The following is a 23518-nucleotide window of genomic DNA, read 5'->3' as shown; positions in this document are numbered from 1 at the left end:
TGAGGCTGACTGGTTCCAAAACTTCAGATGGATCAATCTATAGATTCCAAGATGAGCAAATGTCAATGCCAATTTTATCTGAATGTTTCAGACCAGATTGATGATCAATTATGAAGAAATTTGTAGTGACATTTTTTTTCTTTCCTCTCTCTCTCTGCTATAATTGTTTTAATTTTTGTTTTGTTTTGTTTTAGAATTGAAGAAAGCTTTTAGATAACTCCCTAGGCTGGAAGTGAATCATAGAGAATTGCCCTACAGAAACAACTGGTTTGATACTAAAGTCCACCCCAGACATATTCTAGTAACTCTTCAAATGTTGAGTCATTCAGAAACTGTTTCTCTTCAATACAGGTAAGCAGGGTTGACTAGGATATGAAACATTTCCATATAATAAATTATCCAGTCTTAAAACTTTGCTACTTGTCAATCTCAGTCATATATATGTGTGTGTGTGTGTGTGTATCACTGTGCCTTGTCTAATAAACTAAGTAGAGGAAGACAAATTAGAAAAACTCTTCCCATTAACAGACTTCCTTTAAACAATCTAAATGTTCAACACGGTATAGTTGTGGATTACTGAACTGGAGGAGGACCCTGGCTGACAGTCAGTACTTTGAGAGAGAAACTCTACAAATCTCCTTATAAGGAATACAAATATACCAGCCCATGCATCATTCTATCTTATCTCATCTCATCTTATCTTCTATCATCTCTTTCTCAGTTTGCCTGGTAGAAATGGACCCAGAATGAAAAGATTCCTGCGTAATAGATACCAAAAAGACAAAGATAGTTAAGGGCATGTTCATTAAATGAGTAAAGAGAGTAATCCTCCAGGGAAATTTAAAGACATGAGAACAGATAAAAGATGTTTTTGTTTAAATGTGCTAAAGTAGAATTTTATGGTGACTGTAGTCATTGGTACAAATTATAATGTCTCAAAATCATCAGCTGAAAACGAGTTTAAATACAAATAATCACTGGAATGAAAATAAACAAATGTATGAATAACTAATATGAAGAGTTTTTAAAACACAAATCTATAATGACTATCCAAAGTTGATTTCCCAGAGAACCTAGCTTGAGATATTTATTTTCATACCATTTAAGAGCAGATGTAATAAAATTTCCATATTCACTTTAAAAATTCCTTGGTAGTTGTTTTATTTTCTTACTTTATACCCATTACCAAATTGTAGATGTTTTGTCTAGGTGCACAAAAAAGATGAAAAACTGCAGTTGCAGTACCAGTTTGAGAGGCTACTGTACTGTTTTATTTCACGGCTTAGCAACTTCTTAATACTTTACCCGATTTGCTTCACAATTTGATTCAGGTAATTTGACTTTTTAGTTTCTCCTATACTTTCTTCTCAATGTTGAGAGAAAGAGACTTCCTTATTCATTTCTACTTTGTTGTTGTTTCCATTCCTTCTTACAATTCCTTGAGTTATCAAAAAACCCAGCCTCGCTTGTCATTAAGTTGCTAATTCATATTCATCTTCCCTTCCATGACATGCTTCAATAGCACAGAAAACGATGACTAAGAATGTGGGCCCAGCTGTCAGATTACCTGAGTTCAAATCGTGACTCAGCAACACCAGGCTGAACTAGGCATCTTACTTCACATCCTTGCGTCGGTTTTCCACATTGAAAAACTGGAAAATTAATGGTTTTTAACTATGAAGGTTAATTTTATGTGTCAATTTGACAGGGCTAAGGGATGCTCAGATTGCTGGTGAAGTGTTTTTTTCTGGGTGCGTCTACGGGGGTGTTTCTAGAAGATACGGAAATTTTAATAGATGGACTGAGTAAAGAAGATCTACCCTCACCAAGGTGGGTGGGCATCATCCAACCCACTGAAGGCCTGAATAGAACAAGGCAGAGGGCAGTGAATTTGCTCTCTCTTCATGAGCTGGGAAATCTCTCTTTTCCTGCCCTCAGATATTGAAGCTCCTGCTTCTTGGGTCTGCTAATTCTAAGAATTACAACATCAGACCTCCCAGTTTTCAGGCCTTGGACTTCATATGGAAGTTATACTATCGACTCCCCTGGTTCATCAGCCTTTGGCCTCAGAGTGAATTGTATCAGTCTTCTCTAGTTCGCTAGCTGCCAGGCAGCAGACTGTGGAACTTCCTGGCCTCCATAATTATGTGAACAAATCCCCATAATAAATCTCCTCTTACATATCTCTATGTAACCCACTGGTTCTGCTTTTCTGGAGTGCCCTAACTAATATATTACCTTATAGTTTTGTTTTGTCTTTTTTTAATTAATGAAGATTGCTTTAAATGATGTACTCTAACACTTATGATCTAAATTCTGTCCCCAAATTTCACTCAGTTGTCTCTTAAAATAATAATTTTTAAAAAGTCCATACCTTCACAACTACCAACAGCACATGCTTTAGTATTCTGATCTAATTGTATGAAACCACTAGGACTGCAATCTCCCACTCAGCTCTTCTTCTTCTTATGGCTCTCTCACTTAAAATGTATTTAAAAATGCCTATTGGACAAGGCCCAAGTTAGTCACCATAAAGGAGACAAATGTGGGCCATGCCTTGGTCACACCCTCAAGGAACGTAGAGTGCAGTATGAAAGATTAAACGCATGTGAAATAGCATTCTAATACAAATTAGAATAGAGGAGTACCATAAGAGAAATATAGATAACCAATTCTATAACCCTATGGGAGTTCTGATAAAAGGACAACTATTTCCAGCTGAGAAGAATTAGAGAAAAATTAACGAAGTGCTGGCACTTAGTCTGAGTCTTGCAGAATTAAAAATTTTAAACACATGCATATAGATTAAGTGTATTTTAGGTGAAGGTTGCTAAATTTTCAAAATGTCCTGGAGAATAGGAAAGAGTTAAATGTAGCTTTGTAACAAGGAGTAAAGGAAATTATGAGTGGAGATTTATGTGATGCCACATAAGAGGAACCTTAGTTTCAAGGCTAAGAAGTCTTTTTTTTTTCTCCTGTGTAATGGAAGCCATTATTTGAAGCAGCTAAGTTATGTGATTGAAACTGCCAATGTGATTAATCTGGCAATGAGTTTATCAAGAGTTCCGCAAACATGGAGAAAGCCAGGTCCCTGCCTTTGAGGAGTCACTTCATCTGTAAGAGCAGCAACAGAGCTAGAAACTGATTCCTATGGGGGTACACGAGAGGCCAGCTTACTCTAGTGAAGAAATGGAAAACGTTCTGCAGGAAGTGACTCATGAACTGACTTTTGAGAGATGAGAAATGAACAGGTGAAGAAGGGAAATAGTCGAAATTTCTATATGTGTATATAAATAGATTTTAAAAGGCATGAAACTGTAGCGGGTTTATGCAAGTTTACAAGAAAATGTATTTATGGAGCGTAAGTAAAGTGGAAATGTATTAATCGGCAGGTAGTCTTGGAACAGGTCATGGAGAGCTTTGTAAGTCACAGTAAAGCACTTGGATTAAGGAACTTTGTAAAACAGATGAGGTGGAAATGCAACTGAAGACTAGTGGCTATTGTAATAATCAAAATGACGGATGATGAGAACCTGAAGTTAGTAATATCAAGTGGAGTTAGAAAGGATGTTATAGAAACAGAAGAGAGTTTGTGCTGGTGGATCTATGGGACATGCTAACTGGCTACATCTTCATTCAATAGATTTTTTTTTTTTTTAATACCCAGCACATTTTAATCATTGAGGAAATACATCAACAATACACTAATGAACAAAGTGAACAACAATTCCCCACCCTCATTAGGCTTATATTCCTGGAGGAGGACTAAGTGAGAGGGCAAAAATAGAGTAAGATTTCATAAATGACTTTGTAGATGACTGTTTCCCAGTTAAAGTCTGGGCTTTGATTCCAAAGTTGACTCCATCTGTACTCAGCAGGTATCTGTTGCTGTTCCCAATATCTTTTATTTGATGCTATTTTAAAATTAAATTCCATGCTCTGTTATCTACCCCTTTTCTCTTCAACTCTCATGGCTCTCAAACATACAACTTATATTTAAGATATTTCCCAAGAATCAGATCTTAGTGGTCAATTGCTTACTTAGTACAACCACCTGCACAAAATATCTGTTTTTTGCCTTAGTTTGATCAATTCTAAAATGCTGTATATTATCTTATCAGGCGTTCATGTTTTTGATCTTGAGCAATGGCATTATCATCCTTTATTCCACACATGTTTAAATTATTCTCAGGTTTGAGTGAGCTACAACTCCCCTTGCTCCTTTATTCAATTTTGGTCAATTTATCCTCTATTCCCCTCTGCCTGTTGGTATTGTTGATGCTGAGTTGGTTCTGGAACCAAAAGGAACTCAATATGTGTAAACATTCCTTTAAACTGATGAAAATAATTTAATGGTGCCGTTTTTTTTTGCCTGAATGCATGACACAGAACTGATCATGGTTTTAATTATTCTGGTTTTAATCTCTGAAAGGTCATCTCCCTCCTTTCCCCAGGTTTATTTCTGACCTTTATAATCTCTCATTTGAGTTATCATTAATGTGTCAACTAGTTTATTTTAATTGCATCTTCATTTATTTTTCTAAGTCATAGGCCTGATTGTGTCACTTTTCTATACAAAAATCAATAAGCATTTCTGCTAAACCCATCCCAAACCATCTATATCATACACAAGCACCACTATGTATAAAATGAAGAAAAAATGCCCATGCATTTCTGTCCAGGTGAAGAAATTGCATGGCAGGCTCTGCAGGGAAATGGGCTTTCTGTTTCAAGGGAAAGTGGAGGCAGAGACCCTATTCAAGGACATCAGGACAGTCATACTGCTTTGTCCTCTATTCCTCTCTACTTGTTGGTATTGTTGATGCTGAGTAGGTTCAGGAACCAAAAGGAAGTCAATGTGTGTGAATATTCCCTTAAACTGATGAACACAATTTCTTGGTGTTATTTTTTTCTAGAATGCATGACACAGAACTGAGTACTAACAAGCAATGGTGCAGCAACATTAGTCTATGTTTCCAAGTCTAGCAGGGCCCTTGCTGCACAGTCAGTCAAGTGTTGCCCTGTGGAAAAACAAACCAAAGTGAAAAGCTACGTTGTATCTGCTCTTATGCCTGTAGTCCCTATATTTGCATTATGTTTTGTATCCATGACTAAATATGTTTGGAAATGGAAGTGTGTGTCCACTCCAATGCACTAACAAAATCCCCTCAAAAGGTTGTAGACTTTAAGCCACACCACCATTCCATCCAACATTGCCCTTCTAGTCTTCCCCTCTTCCCTGCTCAGCTGAAAGGCTATACCTGAGGAGACAATTATCTTCCCAATCTCTTCATTCCCTTTCCCAGTCTTCAGCATTCTGGCTCCTGTTACATCCTTATTTACCTTTTATTGTCCACCTCAAACCCCATCCCTTCAAGAACACCTTTCTCTATTCTCAGACGGAGAATAATCATTCTTTTTCTTTATTATGATGTGTTTTCTTTACACAAACTATATTTAGTTGAATAAATGTTAAGGTAATTATACATTCATTGAGGGTAGAAAGTAGGTATTAATTATCATTATCTCCCCCACAACATACAGCACAGTGTTGGTCACATAATGGTATGCAACAAATATTGTTGGAATTAAGTTGAATAATTAAATTTCATTGTTAGGAAGTAAAGTCACTTTATAAAACAAATATTAAGGAAATCTTTTAAAAGTAGCAAAGAGTGATGAAAATGTAGAAGAAAAGATAACTCAGTATTAGTTAATGAACAGTTTTAAGTACAATCTCTATATTACACTGATTGACTATCTCAGCATTACTCTTCAACAGGTTTAACACAATTCTTCAGAATTAAATAGATTTAGAGGATATTGATAAGATAATGACAGTATTTTAAATTTACATAAAGTCTAGAAAAACAAGTATTGCCTTTTTGAGGCCAAGATAATATTAGTATAAATAAGTCTGCTTTTTTTTTTAAACAAGGGTTTACAGAACTTCTCTTTCTGCAAGTTCAATTTGCATGGCCTCAGGCCAGACAGTTCATGGAAGCACAAGCTGTAATGTGAAGGAGCTATAGATTTTCTGCCTGTCTGCAGCCTTGCAATTGGGAAAGAGTTTTTCTTCCTAACAACTTCCCAAGTGCTTGTTGACCCGATTCATCTGTAGAGTGATTTAAATGTGCATGTGCTACTGGGGATCCCTGTCAGGCCTCTGAGCCCAAGCCAAGCCATCGCATCCCCTGTGACCTGAAGGCCTGAAGTAACTGAAGAATCACAAAAGAAGTGCAAATGTCCTGCCTTAACTGATGACATTCCACCACAAAAGAAGTGAAAATGGCCGGTCCTTGCCTTAAGCGATGACATTATCTTGTGAAATTCCTTTTCCTGGCTCATCTTGGCTCAAAAAGCTCCCCCACTGAGCACCTTGTAACCAGAGAACAACCACCCTTTGACTGTAATTTTCCTTTACCTACCCAAATCCTACAAAATGGCCCCACCCTTATCTCCCTTTGCTGAGTCTCTTTTCGGACTGAGCCCGCCTGCACCCAGGTGAAATAAACAACCACGTTGGTCACACAAAGCCTGTTTGGTGGTCTCTTCACACGGACGGACGCGCATGACAATCCCTATGCTTATTTTCACAGACTCTGCATCTGTAGGACTGGCTTGGAGTAGGAAAATACTAGTGTTCTGAAAGGCCTCTGAGGGATTTTTTTAAGCAATTCTGGTTGAAAAAATCACTGAGCTGAGAGATTTCATCAATAGCAGTACCCAAAGATGATTAATAAGCCCTCAAGTGGTGTTAATAGCAGTCACAGCACTGTCCTGAAAATAAGGATGTCTCTCAAAAGTCGGTAAAGGGAAACAGTGTAGTGAAGACTTGTCTTATCAGGCCTGACACTATTCCTGAAATTCCACGCACAGAGGGCACATAAGAAGGTGATCTCCAAAAGGATAATGTTGACATGAAAATATTTACCAATTAAACCAACCTATAGTGTGCCTTTTCCACAAACCAGTTCATCAGTTTACATTGCTATTGATAAGTGGTCATCCAAGTGAGATTTTGAAACCGAATATATTTGAGACAGGATTAGGCGAGGGGACACTTTGATGCACTGGGCATTGTCTTCGAAGAAAAACCTAAAAAAAGGCTCTCAAGGAAGAATGAAGATCCATTAAAAGAGAATTCCAATATGGTCAGTGGGTGAAATTCAAAGATTAGTATTTTCTTTGTATCAATTTATCTTGACATTTCTTTAAAAATATAGTCTAGAAATTAACTCAAAAGAGAAACAGCAATCATGTGCATGCACACACATACCACTGACTATGATGGTTAAATTTATGTGTCAACTTAGCTATGCCATGGTACTCAAATATTTGGTCAAACGTCAGTCTGGACTCACTGTAAAGGTGTTTTTCAGGTGATATTAACATTTAAATAAGTACACTTTTGAGTAAAGCAGCTTGTACTCCATAATATGTATGGGCCTCATTCAGTCAGTTGAAGGGCTTAGGAGAAAAAACAGAGAACCCTTAAGACCAAGGGAATTCTAGCTTCCGACCGCTTTCAGACTCAAGCTGCAATATCAACCGTTCCCTAGGTTTCCAGCCTATCAGCTTACCCTTCAGATTTTGGATTTGACAGCCTCCACAATCACATGAGCCTAGTCCTTAAACACACACACACACACACACACACTCTGTCTCTCTCTCTCCGTTTCTTTCCCCCACCCCCTCTCTATTTTTCTCTCAATAGATAGATACACAGTCTATTGGTTCTGTTTCTCTGTAGAAACTTCATTAATATATGGACTAATATAATTGAAAAATTACTTTGCAAATCTATTCATGAAACCAAAACCTATGTTTAAAAAGAGAGTAGACAGATACCTAGCTTTATATAGGATGAAATGATAAGAGTTATTTTCTTTAGTGCCACAGTCAATCATCTTACAAATCTTATCACAGTTTGGGTTTGCATAAATCTTTAGTAAAACTCTAGGAGGAAAGAGGAGATTGAAACATACACCAGACTACAATCTCAGTTTGAGTTAGTAAATATAACCTGGGTCAATGAGAATATTTTCTTTTAACTGGGAAGAAGGAAAACTTCATTTATTGGGGATATCTTTGGTTCTCATTGTGCTATGAATTTTTTTGTGCAGGACAAGAACTGATGACTAGAGCCTTTCCTGCCACTCCTCGCATGTTGTATACATCCTGCCATCTGACAATCTGGTGCTTTTCACAAACAGCCAATCACACATGTTAAACACCTTCTCCCTTGCCCCATCTCCCAACATCCACACAGTACACTCCTTATACAATGCTCAAGGACTGTCTTTCCATATTACTTTCTGCATTGCTCACTACAGGAGTCATACGAAGCTTTCTTGTTGTAACCTTTGTGACTAAAAAAAGTGTAGGCCGTGTGCAGGTGACTGTATTTAAGATGAAGGGCTCTACAAAGAAATATAGAAAGTAAAAGCAGCTGCCTAGCACCAACTGCAATAGAAAGACAGCTGCTTTCTTTACATGGAGGTGGAATAAAGCTCACTTCTAGGCAGCAGTTGTTACTGCAGCAGTCACTATCTAGGCTAATCTCCCACCATTTCAACAATTATTTGAAGGACAAAAGGAAAATGACTGAGTTCCTGCCTGAAACACAAGTAATGACTTTCCTTCTTTTCATAGTTCATTCCTCAAGATAGGAGATATGTTTATCCCAAAAAGAAACGAACATCTTCTTGATTAATAGCAGCTACTTGCACTTGAAGAAGATGAGATGGACCATCACACTTATTTAAAAAGAAACAATTGTGGTCATTATTTCAGAAGTGAGGTCATCTCACATAACCTTTCTTAAGGTGTCATACTATTCTACTTTAGAAGCATGAGTTTTCAGTACCTTCAAACTATAGTCAGGACTCTGAGGGGGTTGTCACCCTTTCATATTTTCACTTAAAATACCTTTTAGACATAGTGTGCATTTTGCAAACAAAATACACATAAAAATATTGCTTTTCCCACAGCACCAGTGTAGCAATTCTATGTTAGACTTAGACACCTCTTATTAGGGAGAAGTAACAAAGAGGGAATTATTAAACCATGATCAAAAACCAGCTCTCATGTGGTCCCCACACTGTTGGTTTTGTGAAACTGAAGTTATTATCACCTCTCCAGGCTAAGGGGATAGCAGAGAATGGGCATAGAGGAGAGTGAGGCAGGTCTGTTGAGGTGAGTGCTCAGAAAATGCTCGTCTTAGTTCCAGGAAACTTTAAAGGGTAAATTTCATTAAGTAAAAGCAACCTTTCAGTATTCCCTAGACTAAACTGTGAAACATTTGTGAAAAGCATAAAATCCTTATTTATGGTAGGAATGTTTGAAATTCAAAAGATAAATGCCATTCAGAATGCAAGTATGTTCTAGGTATCTAATATGTAATGGGACACAGCTGTACTAACAGTCACTGAACCAGAGGCCTCTCTATATCATGTCATTAGTTGGCTTGTTATAAGCTGATTTTCTAGCCCTTTTTATAAGGGCCACTGGGGTAAAAAATAAATATATCATGTACTGAACATCTGTGGGTCTGTCACAAAGCACCACTCATATCAACTTTCAAGCTATATCTTAGGCTACACATGACACCCTTTAAAAATGGATCTTAACAAAAAGTATAGATCAGCAATTCATAGGTCTTTCTTTCCAAAGAAAGCCAAAGGCCTTGTCTGTGCCTTGGGCAACACTAATGGCATCTTCTTTCCCATCGTTTTACTGTAGTCTTTTGAGTTGAAAAACCATATGTGCACCCTAGGTAAGATTCTGAAAATGAATATTTTATATGTAAGATGTTAACAGAAGAAAGACTTGTCAAGTGCCCAAACCATTGACTCAGTAAGTTGCCATAATTGTGAGTTAGCATTTAAGGGCACATGGTCACTAGCAATTCCTGCCTGAGCCACTTTTTAAATAAACCTATCTGTTCATAGGAGAAGTGATTGGTTACAATTTTTTTCACTGGTCAAATAAAAAGTAATGCCAGTCACCTTTGAAATAATACATGAGAAATGAATTAAATATTTGAAATTACACAGGAAATCTGATTAGTTATAAAATAATATAAAAACTGCAAACATTGTTAATTTACTCAATAAAATAAATAATAAGAATAAGCATGAGTATAGTTATAAGATGCTTGTTTTTGATGTTCCTCTCTCTGTGTCCATGTGTTCTCAAGGCAAGGGTGAAAAAAGAAACGCAGTTGGGAGCATTTTCGATAATCTGGGCAAGATGATGTTACCAGGGCGGTCACACTGGATCTGTAAGAAGTAGTGAGATTCTTGTGATATTTTGAAGGCATGTTTTATAGACTATGCTGATGTAGATATACAGTTTGAGAGAAAGAGAAGAGCCAACTGGCTCCAACAGCTTTGACTGGAATAACTAAAAGCGTAGAGTTGCAATTACCTGAAATGGCATGGCCTGTGGGTTAGTGATCCTTATAAGCAATTGCCAGTGAGGTAGTATTGATAGGAATCAGTCTATTACTCACAGTGCTCCACATTCACCCATAGTGGTTGGTGAAATAATTTTCGGTGTTATGTGGACAAGCATTTATTATCCAATTAGCCATAAATTTTTGGCAAGTAATATTGGTTTTCTATTTATAGGAGAAAACTGTTTTCACATTTCAGAGCAAAACAAAACAAAACAAAACAAAAAAAGAGAAGCTTGATTTAGCACATTATGTTACAGGAGTCCTAGTGGCATATGGATGAAGCAAAATTCCTAAAAGCAGTAAGTTGTTTACCGAAATTTAGAAATTGTTGGTGCACTGGAAAGATCTAGGCTCAAACTGTCCTTAGCAACTTGAGTTAGATAAATAGGACTAGCAAACACTTGAAAAGTTTCTTCTAAAAATAAGGGTAATAATGTCTCCATTACAGGGTTGATTTAAGGCTTAAATGATACCTTGAAAATGCCCAGTACAGTACAGTACAGTGTTGGTTGTTAGTTTAAATAATGAATATTCTGATTTTGAATGAGAGCAACAATTCCCTTAGGCTACTGCAACAATCCAAAGATATGCATGCACACACACATATATATACACACATATATACACACACACACAATATATATATATAATGCTTGCCAGTTCATCTAAAGAAGAAATGGCTACTGACAGAAGAGGAATATATATTATCTGAAAATGTATCACAATTTAAAAAACATCATACAGTGTTAAAAATTACAGTAAATAGTGTGTAAATACTAGTATTACATGTGAAATGTACATAAATTATAAAATCTCCATGAGTACTACCCAAGAAGACAGCTAAATTCTTACTTCTCAACAAAGTGTGCATGTAGATTAACATAGATAAAATAGTGGATTTTTCCTTTATATCTTTTTTGAAACTCACTTTAATCACTTTTACTTTTCATACAGAGAAAGCAATATCTTTTAACTTTCACAAATAGGCAATGTCTGTAAATGTGTATGTCTTAACAAATATTAGCAAACTAGTAAAACCTGACTTACTATTATGTTATCAGTGCCAAATTATGGCCATGTATCTTCAAAACAGTTATAATTCATAATTACAATGATTATTCTGATGATTTCTAAACTTCTGACATTTTCTTTATCTGAAATGAGGAGCTACTTTCATACTAATTCCTGTTGATTACATTTTAAAGCATTCTAGTTTCATGTACTTTATGTGGCAACTGTCTACTTAACTAGAGTATTTAATTCCAAACTAATAACAATAAGCTTAAACAAATAGGTAAGTAAATGAACAGATAGACAAATAAGTCAAACTAACATGGAGAGTTTTACTGCAAAACTTTAAACATTTGTTCTTATCCCATTATTATAAGTTCACATATTCTATGTGTTTTTATAAACCAGATACATGCAATTGAGAGACCATTAAAGTGTGCATTCAATTATCATCGAATTTGTACATAACTTAAAGCATTTCATTTACTTTCCTTCTCTTTAGTGAAAAACTTTGGGACAGTTTGTGAGTTTTCTAGCATCATGTGTAATAGGTAGGTTTTTCTTTTCTTCCTTTGCTTTAGTAATGAAAAAAGAAGATAAAGCGATTACACATAATTTCATATAATCTGTGAATTCAAGACCAATCTGTTTCATTGGGGGGCTTCATTAAGCTGTTGATGCTATTTGAATTCTCTTGGCAGCTGGCTTTGCCTGTCTTTTCTTGGCCAAACCAATCAATTTCATGCTGTGTTCATGAAACCTTTTAAGATGTCCTAAACTGAGAACTCCTTAAAGTAGTGACCACATCTTAATCATCATTTTATCCCAGTAGATCCAGTATAGTAACTGGCTCATACTAAGGGCTTAGTCAATTCTCAGGGAACAGAAAAAGCCAATTAATTGAGTGTGTTATTTATTGTCAAAGAAAACCTGGAGTTACCTAAATGGTTTTTTTTTTTTTCTTTTTTAGAACGCATTTACTGCTAAATGTTCCAAATGTTTATCAAAAATATTAACTACCAAGTATTGATCACTTAATAAGCAGCCAGCACCACACAACGTACTTACATACGCTTTTTTTCTTGAGTTCACAATATCTCAATGTAGCTATAATCGTTACTTAACAGATGAGATGGTGAAGAAAAAGACTATCCTGTTCAAATATTTTAGTAAAAAGGTCTTCCTTCTTTCATATCTGTTAGACTTCATATACTTTCTAGAATTTTATTCTTTCTAGCTCTTTATATTCTTAATTTATACATGTACATGTATACACATGCACATGAATATAAAAATACAAACACATACACATATGAATAGTTGTAAAACCTAGTTCTTTATCTAGCAGTTTTATATTAGGATTTTAATAAGGACATCTAACTTACGTCTGCAATAATAAGAATTTGTAAAAGCAGCTTAGAATGGAAACATACCTCAGAGAAGACGGATGGGATTTTTTTCAAACTTTTCAGATATAAAAATGTCAAATTAAACTAAAGTTTTTTACTATATCAGTTCAAATCAAGAGAAAAGTATGCTATGTTCTTAGCCTAGTTGTTTTATTTTAACTGGGATTTAATGCAACAGTAGGCAATGTATCCCAGATATCAACTTTGAAAAACCTTTTGAAATCATTTCAACAGAAGAGAAATAAAACAAGCTTTACTAAGTGACATAGAAATAGAGAATGTTATTTTTTGATATGTTGAAAATCTGCGTAAATATCCATAACATGTACTTCATTTTAGAGGATATATACCCAATTGCCCTCATTCGATGGACAAAGACAAACTTTGCCCACAAAATATATTCAAATAGCATGATAAACTAAACAAATGAAAGTAAAGATGCAACGATTTTCTTTCTTTAAAATATTTGTGGTATGCACAATTAATTTTGGGGTCATCTGACATTCTCATCTTGGAATTACAGTAAATCTATTAAAGCAAACTTGTAGAAAAAGCCAACAACTAACCTTCTAGTGATTAAAAATTAAAAAGTGAGCATTTCCTAAGTGGTTGTAAAATCTTTTCCTCTTGTCACAACCTGGGCCTTAGTAAAGTGTATTATTCTGACTCTCTATCTTGTCTATGGAGACAAGGCACAACTTATTCAAGCACTTTCCCAGTCACAAATGGTCTCTCATTTTATTTAATCCTCGCAACAATCTATGTGTAGGACCTATTGTACCAGCAATCAAAAATGATACAAAGATGCCAGTAAGTTTAGTCCAGTAGTTCCCTTAAATTGATTTCTAAACAAAATTGGGAATGAATGCATAAATAAACCACATTTAAAAATACAAAAAATAGTCACTTCGTTATTAAGTGACAGTACCTGAATTTACAACTGGGCTTTTGCTACTGTCCTGTTCCACTTTGTTTTTCTTTTTTTCTTTTTCTTTTTCTTTTTTTTGAGACGGAGTCTCGCTCTGTCGCCCAGGCTGGAGTCAGTGGCACGATCTCTGCTCACTGCAAGCTCCGCCTCCCGGGTTCCCGCCATTCTCCTGCCTCAGCCTCCCGAGTAGCTGGGACCACAGGCGCCACCACCTTGCACAGCTAATTTTTTGTATTTTTAGTAGAGACGGGATTTCAACGTGTTAGCCAGGATGGTCTCGATCTCCTGACCTCGTGATCCTCCCGCCTGGGCCTCCCAAAGTTCTGAGATTACAGGCGTGAGCCACCGTGCCCTGCCCACTTTGTTTTTCAAATACCCTTTTTTTCCAAGGCATATTTGCTTCATTATAAATAAACAGTGGATTATTTTTTCATAAGCACATGATACAATGTGCATTAACTTAGTTTCCTAGAATATATAACTGGAAGGAAACTTAGAAATGGTCTAGTCCAAATGTTAAATTTCACAGAAGGATAAAGGGATAGCTCTGACCTACTCTGAGGCCCAATCAGAGAGGGATCATAGATGAATATTTATCTCTTTTGACACTCATTCCAGACCTCTTCGTACTCAGGCACATGGCCTTGCCTTTAAAGCTATTTCTTAGGAAAAACTTGTGACCAGAGACAGATTCTTTTTTCTGTTAGTTTGTTATAATTATTTTTTTCCAATTGAAATGGAAATGTAAAGGAGTAAGAGGTTATTTCTGGATGATGAATTGTCAAGATAAGTGCTTTTAAATTAGCATTGATTAATAGTAAATACCATCATGTGAAATTTTGATTTCAAAGAAGAAATCACACCACCTGTGTACCAGGCATTCAAGATTTTGCTATAATATAATAACCATCTTTATATATTTCTTTCTTCAACCTTACTTAGATTTTGTGCAAAGCCTCTCCTTTGCAACCCATAGAAAGAATATATAGAGAGGGGCTCTAGAGTTGTGTGGTCATGGACAAGACACTTATTCACTTATAGCCATATAAAATTGTTGTAGGATTGAATAAGATAATTACATAAAGGACTTGAGTGCAGTGCTAATCATGTCAAGAGGAGTTAAGTCAGTAATTAATAATAATAATAATAATAATAATAAAGGAGAAGAAAATATGAACTTCTCACCTTTTTGGCCTTTGCATTCTTTTACTTGGTGCAAACGGTATCGAATGTCAGGGCCCCTGCTTATGGGGGTGCCACACCTCATAGTCACAGTCTTTGTAATTTGGATACTTATTGCAATAATTTCCTCACCGATATCTATAAAGTCACTTAAGAAAGGGATGTATGTTTGTTTTTCTATCTGAACACTGGTACTATAGTGATAGGATTGTAAAGTCAGAATACTGGGCTACATAATGGTTATTAACACTGAGCTAATACTTTGGGAGATACTGAAATATAATTAAGAATTTATTATGAAAGAGTTTTGCCAGTGGTAGTAATATATCTGCTTTTGGAAACAACACTTTTTTTTCTTTCTAAATACTTGCATTTATTAAATTTCTCATTTACTCACATGCAACGTTAGTATATCCTAAGGGCTATATTTCAGTTAACTTTAGGGAGGTAGAACACGTTTAAAGTATAAAATACGATTTTATTGTGATTTGAGATTTAAAATGTTCTCCTTGGAAAATGAGGATGAGAAAACTTTCTGTGAATTAAATATTTTTTGCTCTTGGGGGAATATAGTTAACATACAACGAGTTAGCATCAAAAGGCTAATTCTTTCTTAATTTCCATGTGCTTTAGTTAACACTATATTTACTCTTCTAACTGGTTATTAATATTCTTTTTCCAGTGAGAACTCTTGAATGATGGGTGTAATCAAACCCTTCCAGGTACATGTCTTCTCCATTAATTCGAGTCATATATAACATCAGAAATGAAGACGGGATGAAAATTCAGTTTAGATTCATGAAGCTCTCCAACTGCCTTCCTTAGCTCATGTTCCATTTTGTTATGGCCTCTAAGCTCATATAAGGGTTTTGAATAACTGTCAGGACAATATATGGTCTTTGTTTTTGTACAGCTAATTGCTCACTCTACAGATATGTACTGTGCCTCCATACCAGGGTGTGATGACTGAAAGTCATCATTAATGTGGTAAATGACGTGGAAGGCTTCGGCCACACTATGACACGTCACTGCAGAGTGATATTCCCACATGCACAGGTATCTGCCTCGATTTCAAAACAGGAAGAAGCTAAATTGATGTACTGTGAAATCATAATGTATATAACCACTTATAATCTCAGGGCCAAATTCAGACCTCATTTGCTTGTTGAAATAAACAAAATGTTAAGACTTCACTTTTTAGGTTTCATTAATCATACAATGAAACAAAGAGAAGGATGCATCATAGAACATTACTAAAGTCGTATGATGTTCACTATTTTGTTAGGTGATTTTCATTATGTTTAAAGTTTCTGATTCACTACACTGGTGCTGAAAAATGTCAGCCTTCGTGTTCTGAAAGAATTCATGTAGATCCTTCTGGTGTTCTGGTGTTTAATTCATTTCCAAGGAGTATAATTACATGGCAACATACAGTTCTATAGGGAGTATACCATAGGTGGCCATAGTTTAATGGCAGATTCAGTTAAGCACTTATTCTACCTTTATTTTAAAATGTTTGCTTCTGCAGAAATGCTGAAGCCTGACTGATGTCTTTAACATGAGTTATTTCTTTGTCATATCCACATACACTAAGTCCTAAAAGAAAAATAACGTGGCTAGAGGAAACATATTCCAGAATGAAACCTACAGAAAACTTAGAAATATTTACTTTATCAAATGCAAAATAAATACAGTGGATTCTTTCTTTCTTTCCTTCTTCTCCTCTCCTCTCCCCTTTCCCTTTCCCTTCCCCTTCCCCTTCCCCTTCCCCTTCTCTTTTGAGACAGACTCTCCCTCTCTTGCCCAGGCTGGAGTGCAATGGCGTGATCTCAGCTCACTACAACCTCCGCCTCCTGGGTTCAAGCAATTCTCCCACCTCAGTCTCCCGAGTAGCTGGAATTACAGGCACCTGGCATCATGCCTGGCTAATTTTTGTAGAGACAGGGTTTCAGCATGTTGACCAGGCTGGTCTTGACTCCCTGACCTCAAGTGATCTGCCTGCCTTGGCCTCCCAAAGTGCTGGAATTACAGACATGAGCCACCGCACCTGGTCTAGCGTGGATTCTAAATTTAGTCAAAGGGCTCTAATATTTTAGGGTTCATTTTTTAAAGTATGTATTTTTTATTTAACATTTATTAAATATATCTACTTTCTTTAACCAATGGATACTATTGCTTTATTCTGTGAAATAAAAGGCCATAAAACCATGACTGAGAAAACCTCTAAACGTTTTTGATAGTAAGTGAGTGCATAGGTGGTCTTAAAGGTCAAAACTAATTAATTGATTAAAATTATACTAGACAACGTTTTGAATTGTAGTCCCAGAATGCCAAAAAATAAATTAAAAATAAAAATAATTATTGGATTTCTAGTTTAATCCCTTCATGTGATGGATGGCAATTTTCAGCCAGAAGAAAGGAAAGGGTTTATCTAAGAGGATAAGAAGCAGGTTGTCTTTGATCATCAAATTAAGTAGATAACAGAGGTCATTCTGTCTAAAGCAGAGGATAGGAATTCCTTCATTATATCTAACAGTTTCAAAGATTTCTCCCTTTACACAAATTAGTGCACCTTCAATTGAAAATCTACATAAAATGAAGTCATGTTCTGTTTAAAACAATCATAATTTGCTGATAATTTTTGAATGGAATGGCAACTCTGAAATTCCCTGTGTCATATCCAGCACCTGGGAAGTCCTGTCAATAAGTGTTGGTCTTCTTCCTTCTCCATTCTTTTTTTTTTTTTTTTTTTTTTTTTTTTTTTGCATCTGCCTTGAATTTACAGAAAATTACTTACTTATTGTTATGGATGGGAACTATATTATATCAGTATATGCTACTATATTATTATAAATAGGAACTGGAGGTAAACAGAACATCAATTTTTTTTTGCCACTGGGATATGAGGAAAACAATGAACAGAAGTTGACTAGTATCTTCAGATGAGATTATAGTACAGAACAATGCTGATGTCTTGATTTTAACAAGTATATTGAGACTATGTAAAAGCATTATTGTTGTTAAGAAATTGTCACTGAAGTGTTCAGGAGGAAAGGGGCATAATATCTGTAAGTGGTTCAGAAATAAGTAACATTTACATAGAGAGAGAGATGGGAGTGGGAATTATAAAGCACTTAGAATAAATTATTAATCTAGGAGAAATCTGTGTTAAGGTATATAAGCATAATGTACACTATTGTGATATTTTCACACATGTGAACAAATCCAATTTTATGATAGAAATTGTATATACACATGCTGAATTCCAATAGGGTAAGCTGGAAAAGAAAGAAAATGTCAATTTAATCAGAAGTTTGCGGTCTTGATGAAATGTTGAAAAAGCTTCTCAGGATCCAAGTAGTAAAATAAGAGTAGAGGTGGACCTCAAAACCCCAAGGCCACATAAATTTTCTATTAGTGCTTCTTATTCTAGTCTGAGATCATTATATGCTATAGGATAGTGGAAAAGGGCAGATTCTATAATGGCAGTTAAGAATGAACAGATATACATATTCCACTAGTGGAATGATTGTTTTTGTCCAGGAGAAAAAAGATTAATATACTCATTCCATGAAAGAAAACAAAAGGTAGCAATTTATGTCATGTTATAACTTTGAAGATTTTTGTTTTGTAATCTGCAATTCTTTCTTTACTTGTTTGACTTATGGACTCACAGATACAATCTTTATATGGAGGCCTACCTTATCTCACTGACATACTTTGTGAAGGTATTGAGAGCTGAGAACTAATACCCGAATTTACAACATAATCTTCTACAATTTAGAAGGTGCCTTATCATTTGATCATCACAAGGCTTTTACAGCGTAATCAAGAGAAGAATCAACAAACTCGATCTCACAAACTAAATTAAAAAGGACACATTCATGCTTCCGCTTTATATCTACGTCAAGTATAGAGAGTCTGGGAGGATTTTAAACACCGTGGCATCATATCTGTCACAGCCATACCCTTCCAGTGGTAGGGAGCTCATTTTTCAAGGCTACCAGTCCATTAACCTTCACAAGAACAAAAATAAAGCAAAACAAAGAAACACTCCCTTTAGAAAAGGCATTGCTTCTAATCATGCTTATATATCTTACTCTGGAGATTCGAAGATAGAACAAAGACCTGTACCTCCCCAGGCACAGAAAATGATACAGACATCCTGAAATAAATATATAAAATGCCTGGTGGTGCATATTATAAACACATTTGTGATTTTTTTTTTTTTTTAAAGGGAAAGAGACTAGGGTAAGTAACTTATATCGCCCTTACTGAATCTGTCATAAACAGTGATTTGTAACTGGGAGTGCCAAAGTATCAACCTCATTTATTTTTTAATGTCTTGGCCTGGTCTTGGTTGCCAATTTACCTAGATTCATTCACTGCATATATTTGGAACTATTAGTTTCCTGATAAATGCATTGTCAGAAAGCCAGGGGGAATGATAAGATAGGAAATAAAGAGCTCTTGCTTGTTTTTATACAATTCTGTTTGACTTAAGAGATAATTATAACACAGATTGATGCTATGATTTTAAACAAGGTAGTAAATCAGCTTGAAATATAGGGCTCCGGAAAGCCATTTGCCACATGATTACAGTTTGTTAAGAATTCCTGGGTTCGCTGAAGATGAGAAGCCATAATCATGCAATATATAGCAACAGTATTGTAGTACTCATTTTTTCCCCATAGAAGATAGTTAAATAAACCTATGTTACAAACTTTTAAATATCATTAGTTACAAAGTATAAATATCATTAACTGAAGCAAAGCAAAGCATATGCTGGTTGGTCTGGGATCTAGCTTCAAATGGGAGAAATTAAAGATTCAGTGAGCAAGATTAAAGTAATGATTCAGGGCACTTCATTTAAAATTCATGTATTTTCCACAAATTAAGTTTACTTATCATCATGAGGAATATAAAAATATAAGATTTTCACCAATACATGAGACCTGAAGCAAAGTGGAAATGAAAGAGAAATTTAGAATCAGAAAGATACATATTTGAACATGGATGGACTCTGCCATGGCTTGTATTTAAAATATCTATCCACTGGCATGGGGAAGACAGGGGTCCCTCAAGAAAGATGGGTGCTAGCCAAAGGCTCCGGATACCCCTCTTACGCAAGGATTTATCCCTTTGGTTGCTGAATGATGGGGATAATGGAGATGCAGCTGATATACTGAGCTTAGGGGGCTACTCAGTGTATTTGAGAAATTAACCAGTAGAGATGCATTTGTATAATAACCTGCAGGAATAGATACAACTACATTTAACCAGTAGGTAAACAGATGAAAATGTTAACAACCAGCAGAGTCATACTGATGCATACTTGCTTTTGTAGATGACACTTATTGTGTGTCTTTGCTAGTTGAACTAAACTTTCTGAGTAAGTCAAGTAATGGAAATGGAATGTGCTGAGTTTTTTTGGCTCATTATTTGGCTACTAGAAGACCTAGTTGATAAGATAATTTAGTCATTTCTGGTTTCCTTTTGCCTAGAGCATCCAGGACACATTTGTATATTCTCAGAGCAAAGGGTGATTCCCACCAGGGACCAGAGGGATTTCCATAATGTAAGCCAAATGAAGAGCAGAAGCTGAGTTTATACTCAATCTTGACAACCAGCTCAGAGGTGACCCCACCTGGGAGGGGACTGGAGAATCTGTAGTTCTCTGAAGAATCAGAGTGGCATCTTGTCTGTCTCTTCCCTCTCCCTTTGGCTCCAATGTTTGTTTTTTTGGTGTGTAAAAATAAAACAATAATATCTCTGAATTGAGCTTCTTGGAATGTATACCTAATGATGACACTTTGTAGCAATAATTAAGCACAACAAATACCTACCAGTTTAACTTTGTATAAGACATTTTTATTACAAAAGAAAATTGTTTATTATTCATTTATCAGTTGTTGATATTGAAAAATGATTGTTATATCTCAAAGGGGCATTATTTCTATGTAACATATAATCCATCTATATCTTCGAGAGATTCACAATTAAAATCCCACAAGTAAAATCCTTAAGTAATGTACATAGAGAATTAAAAGGTTGATTAAAAAGAAATGATTTACTAACAGTAAAAAAAGGGAGAGAGAGACAAATCGTGGATGTAAGATAAAGAAAGATGAGGTGTTTGTACGCTTGTTTAATTTTTCCATTTCATATTAAGGAGCCTTTGCCTACAACCTTCAGATGTAGGATTTTTTGTTTAATTGGGAAAAGATTGTCAGTGGAAAATACAGTTGATGAAATCACCTATCAATTCATTTCAGGAAATTATTTAAATTAATGATTCTAACTGTTCTTTAACAAGAGTTCTTTTTACAATGCTTCTTTCTAAATTTAACATTTTGATTTTTTTAATGTAAAGCTGTATATATTAAATAAAATCGGTTATTTTCTTATTATTAACTAAGCAGAAATTTATAACTATCAGTTATAACACATAGAGCTTCTTAGAAGTATAAAATAACAAAATAATTATATCTAAAATATCTAATTTTAACTAAGCTGAAGATATTTATAATTTTTCATATCCTGCATAACTTTTTTTAAGCTAAGATTCATTGCCTAAGTTCCCTGAAATACAAAAATGTTTCCCCTAAGGAGCCTCCCTACTACTATCTGAGAGCCTCAAATATTTAAGGATTTCAAATTGTGAAACAATGGGTATAAACAAGTTTTAAAATCACCTAACAAATATGGTTTATTCTCACTTGAAGAATTAAATTATTTAATGTGCCATAACTGTTTAAATGTGTTAGAAGGCAAAATCTTAGGGCTCTATCAAATCTTTTTTTCCTTCCACCCAGTTTTCCACTCTCTGTCAAAACCATTACTCGAACATGATATGATAGGAGTAAGAAACATCCAGTATTTACTCACCAGCCTGATTAGTTGTGATGCTGACCGCAGCAAACTGTCTTGGTGGGGAGCTCAGCTCTGACACCCCATTAATGGCATCAATCTCAAAGGTGTAGTTAGTATGTGCCAGGAGGTCTGTCACTGTCACCGTGGTGTTGGTGAGTCCAAACTGTCGAGGGAGGAAGCGGACATTTGGGCTGCATGGCTCACACTGTTTTATATTCCACCCACATTTTTTACATATGATGTTGAAGGTAACATCTTTCCGGCCTCCTGTGTCCAGGGGCCAACTCCAGTCCAGGATAACTGAGGTCTCGTTTATATTAGAGATAACATTTCTTGGTGAAGATGGAGGTCCTGCAAAGTAGTTCAACAAAGATTAATGAGCCTCAATTCTGTTTTCTACTACAAGGGAAATAGATAATTTACAATGGAACTGAAAGAGGTAAATAACTATCCTTTCTTTATTATCAACTTTCAGTTCATCCTTAGAGGATCCATGAGATTATAGACACATGGATTCAAGAACACGGTCTTCCCCAAGCTGCGAATAGGGGAGTTTTGACTCAAGGGTAAGGATACATTTACAAAGTCTAACAAAATAACTCACCACTATGTTCAAAACCCTTGTGAATAGTTACGAAAACTTTAGTATTAGTTTTATAAATCTTAGTCCTTTTTCCCTATGACCTATGACCAACATACAGCAAGAGGGAATAGAAATGTAAAAACATAAATCCCTGTCTATAACCTCCCCTATCCTGTCATATGTAATGCAGGATCTAAACAAGACACAGAAAATGTTCTCTCTTTCTGGGGGTTGTGTTGCAGGAAGTGCTTTAAAATATAATTCATTTTGTATGATAAATGTTGCATTTGTGGTGAGCCAAGCATGGAGAGTGAAGCAGAGAAAGCTTTCAATTTGCACACGGGCAACAGAAGGAAATGGGCCAAATGCTTTAAAACAAAAACAAACAGCACAGTAACAAGAAGAAAATGAAACAAACAAAACAAACATGGAGGCATGGGTTGCAGCAAAACTACTCACGGGTACAAGCCATGGATGGAGGGTCTTTGTCTGCCCGGAAGTAATTATTCTCACACCTGCAGTTCATTGAACCATCTTCCTGAGTAGAACTGTGAGGTGGGCACTTAGCACACTTCATATTACCATCCAACGCCTTGTAGAAACCTGGTCGGCAAGCTACAAACAAAACGACTCTCTTTTAAAAGTCTGTGATAATTTTTTTTGAAAATATGTAAAACAGATTTAAGTAAGTTCGAATATGAATTTATTATAAATAAAAATCAAGTTTTTTCCTCCAAGAATTTACAGAAGCAAATGATAGGGCCTACTGTAGTTTTTCTGCATATATGATTGAATTTGCACCAAATGTTAAGGAAAAAAAAACCACACACACACACACACAAGATTTAGATTATTTTGGCACTAGTGTATGATGAAATTTCCAGCTTATGTTTTCACAGCTTTACTTGGCATTGGACTATTTGTGGAGAAAATAAAGCAAAACCATGTCACCATGCAGTAATTCCCTTTTTAAAACATGATGCAATGCGTATACTATCTGCACTGCAGTAAGCAGTATACTAACATTGACTTGTTTTCTAATTGCTCTGTGGGTACAACTTTGTCCCACA

General features: G+C 35.6%; 1 protein-coding gene across 1 annotated transcript in view; it reads right to left on the bottom strand.

Annotated features, from left to right (window-relative positions):
- EPHA3 (EPH receptor A3) overlaps positions 1–23518 on the bottom strand; it is a 357317-nt gene that overhangs the window by 102821 nt on the left and 230978 nt on the right. The window contains exons 4-5 of the mRNA XM_007986149.3: positions 22908–23063; positions 21881–22216 (exon numbers count right to left, since the gene is read on the bottom strand). Of these exons, the coding sequence (XP_007984340.1) occupies positions 21881–22216; positions 22908–23063 (492 nt within the window). The remainder of the gene's footprint in view (positions 1–21880; positions 22217–22907; positions 23064–23518) is intronic.

The sequence above is a fragment of the Chlorocebus sabaeus genome, chromosome 22 (genome assembly GCF_047675955.1).
Source record: "Chlorocebus sabaeus isolate Y175 chromosome 22, mChlSab1.0.hap1, whole genome shotgun sequence".
In the NCBI taxonomy this organism is placed as follows: Eukaryota; Metazoa; Chordata; class Mammalia; order Primates; family Cercopithecidae; genus Chlorocebus; species Chlorocebus sabaeus.
Note: the sequence above shows the minus strand (reverse complement) of the source record. Positions and strands in the feature narration are given on the sequence as shown.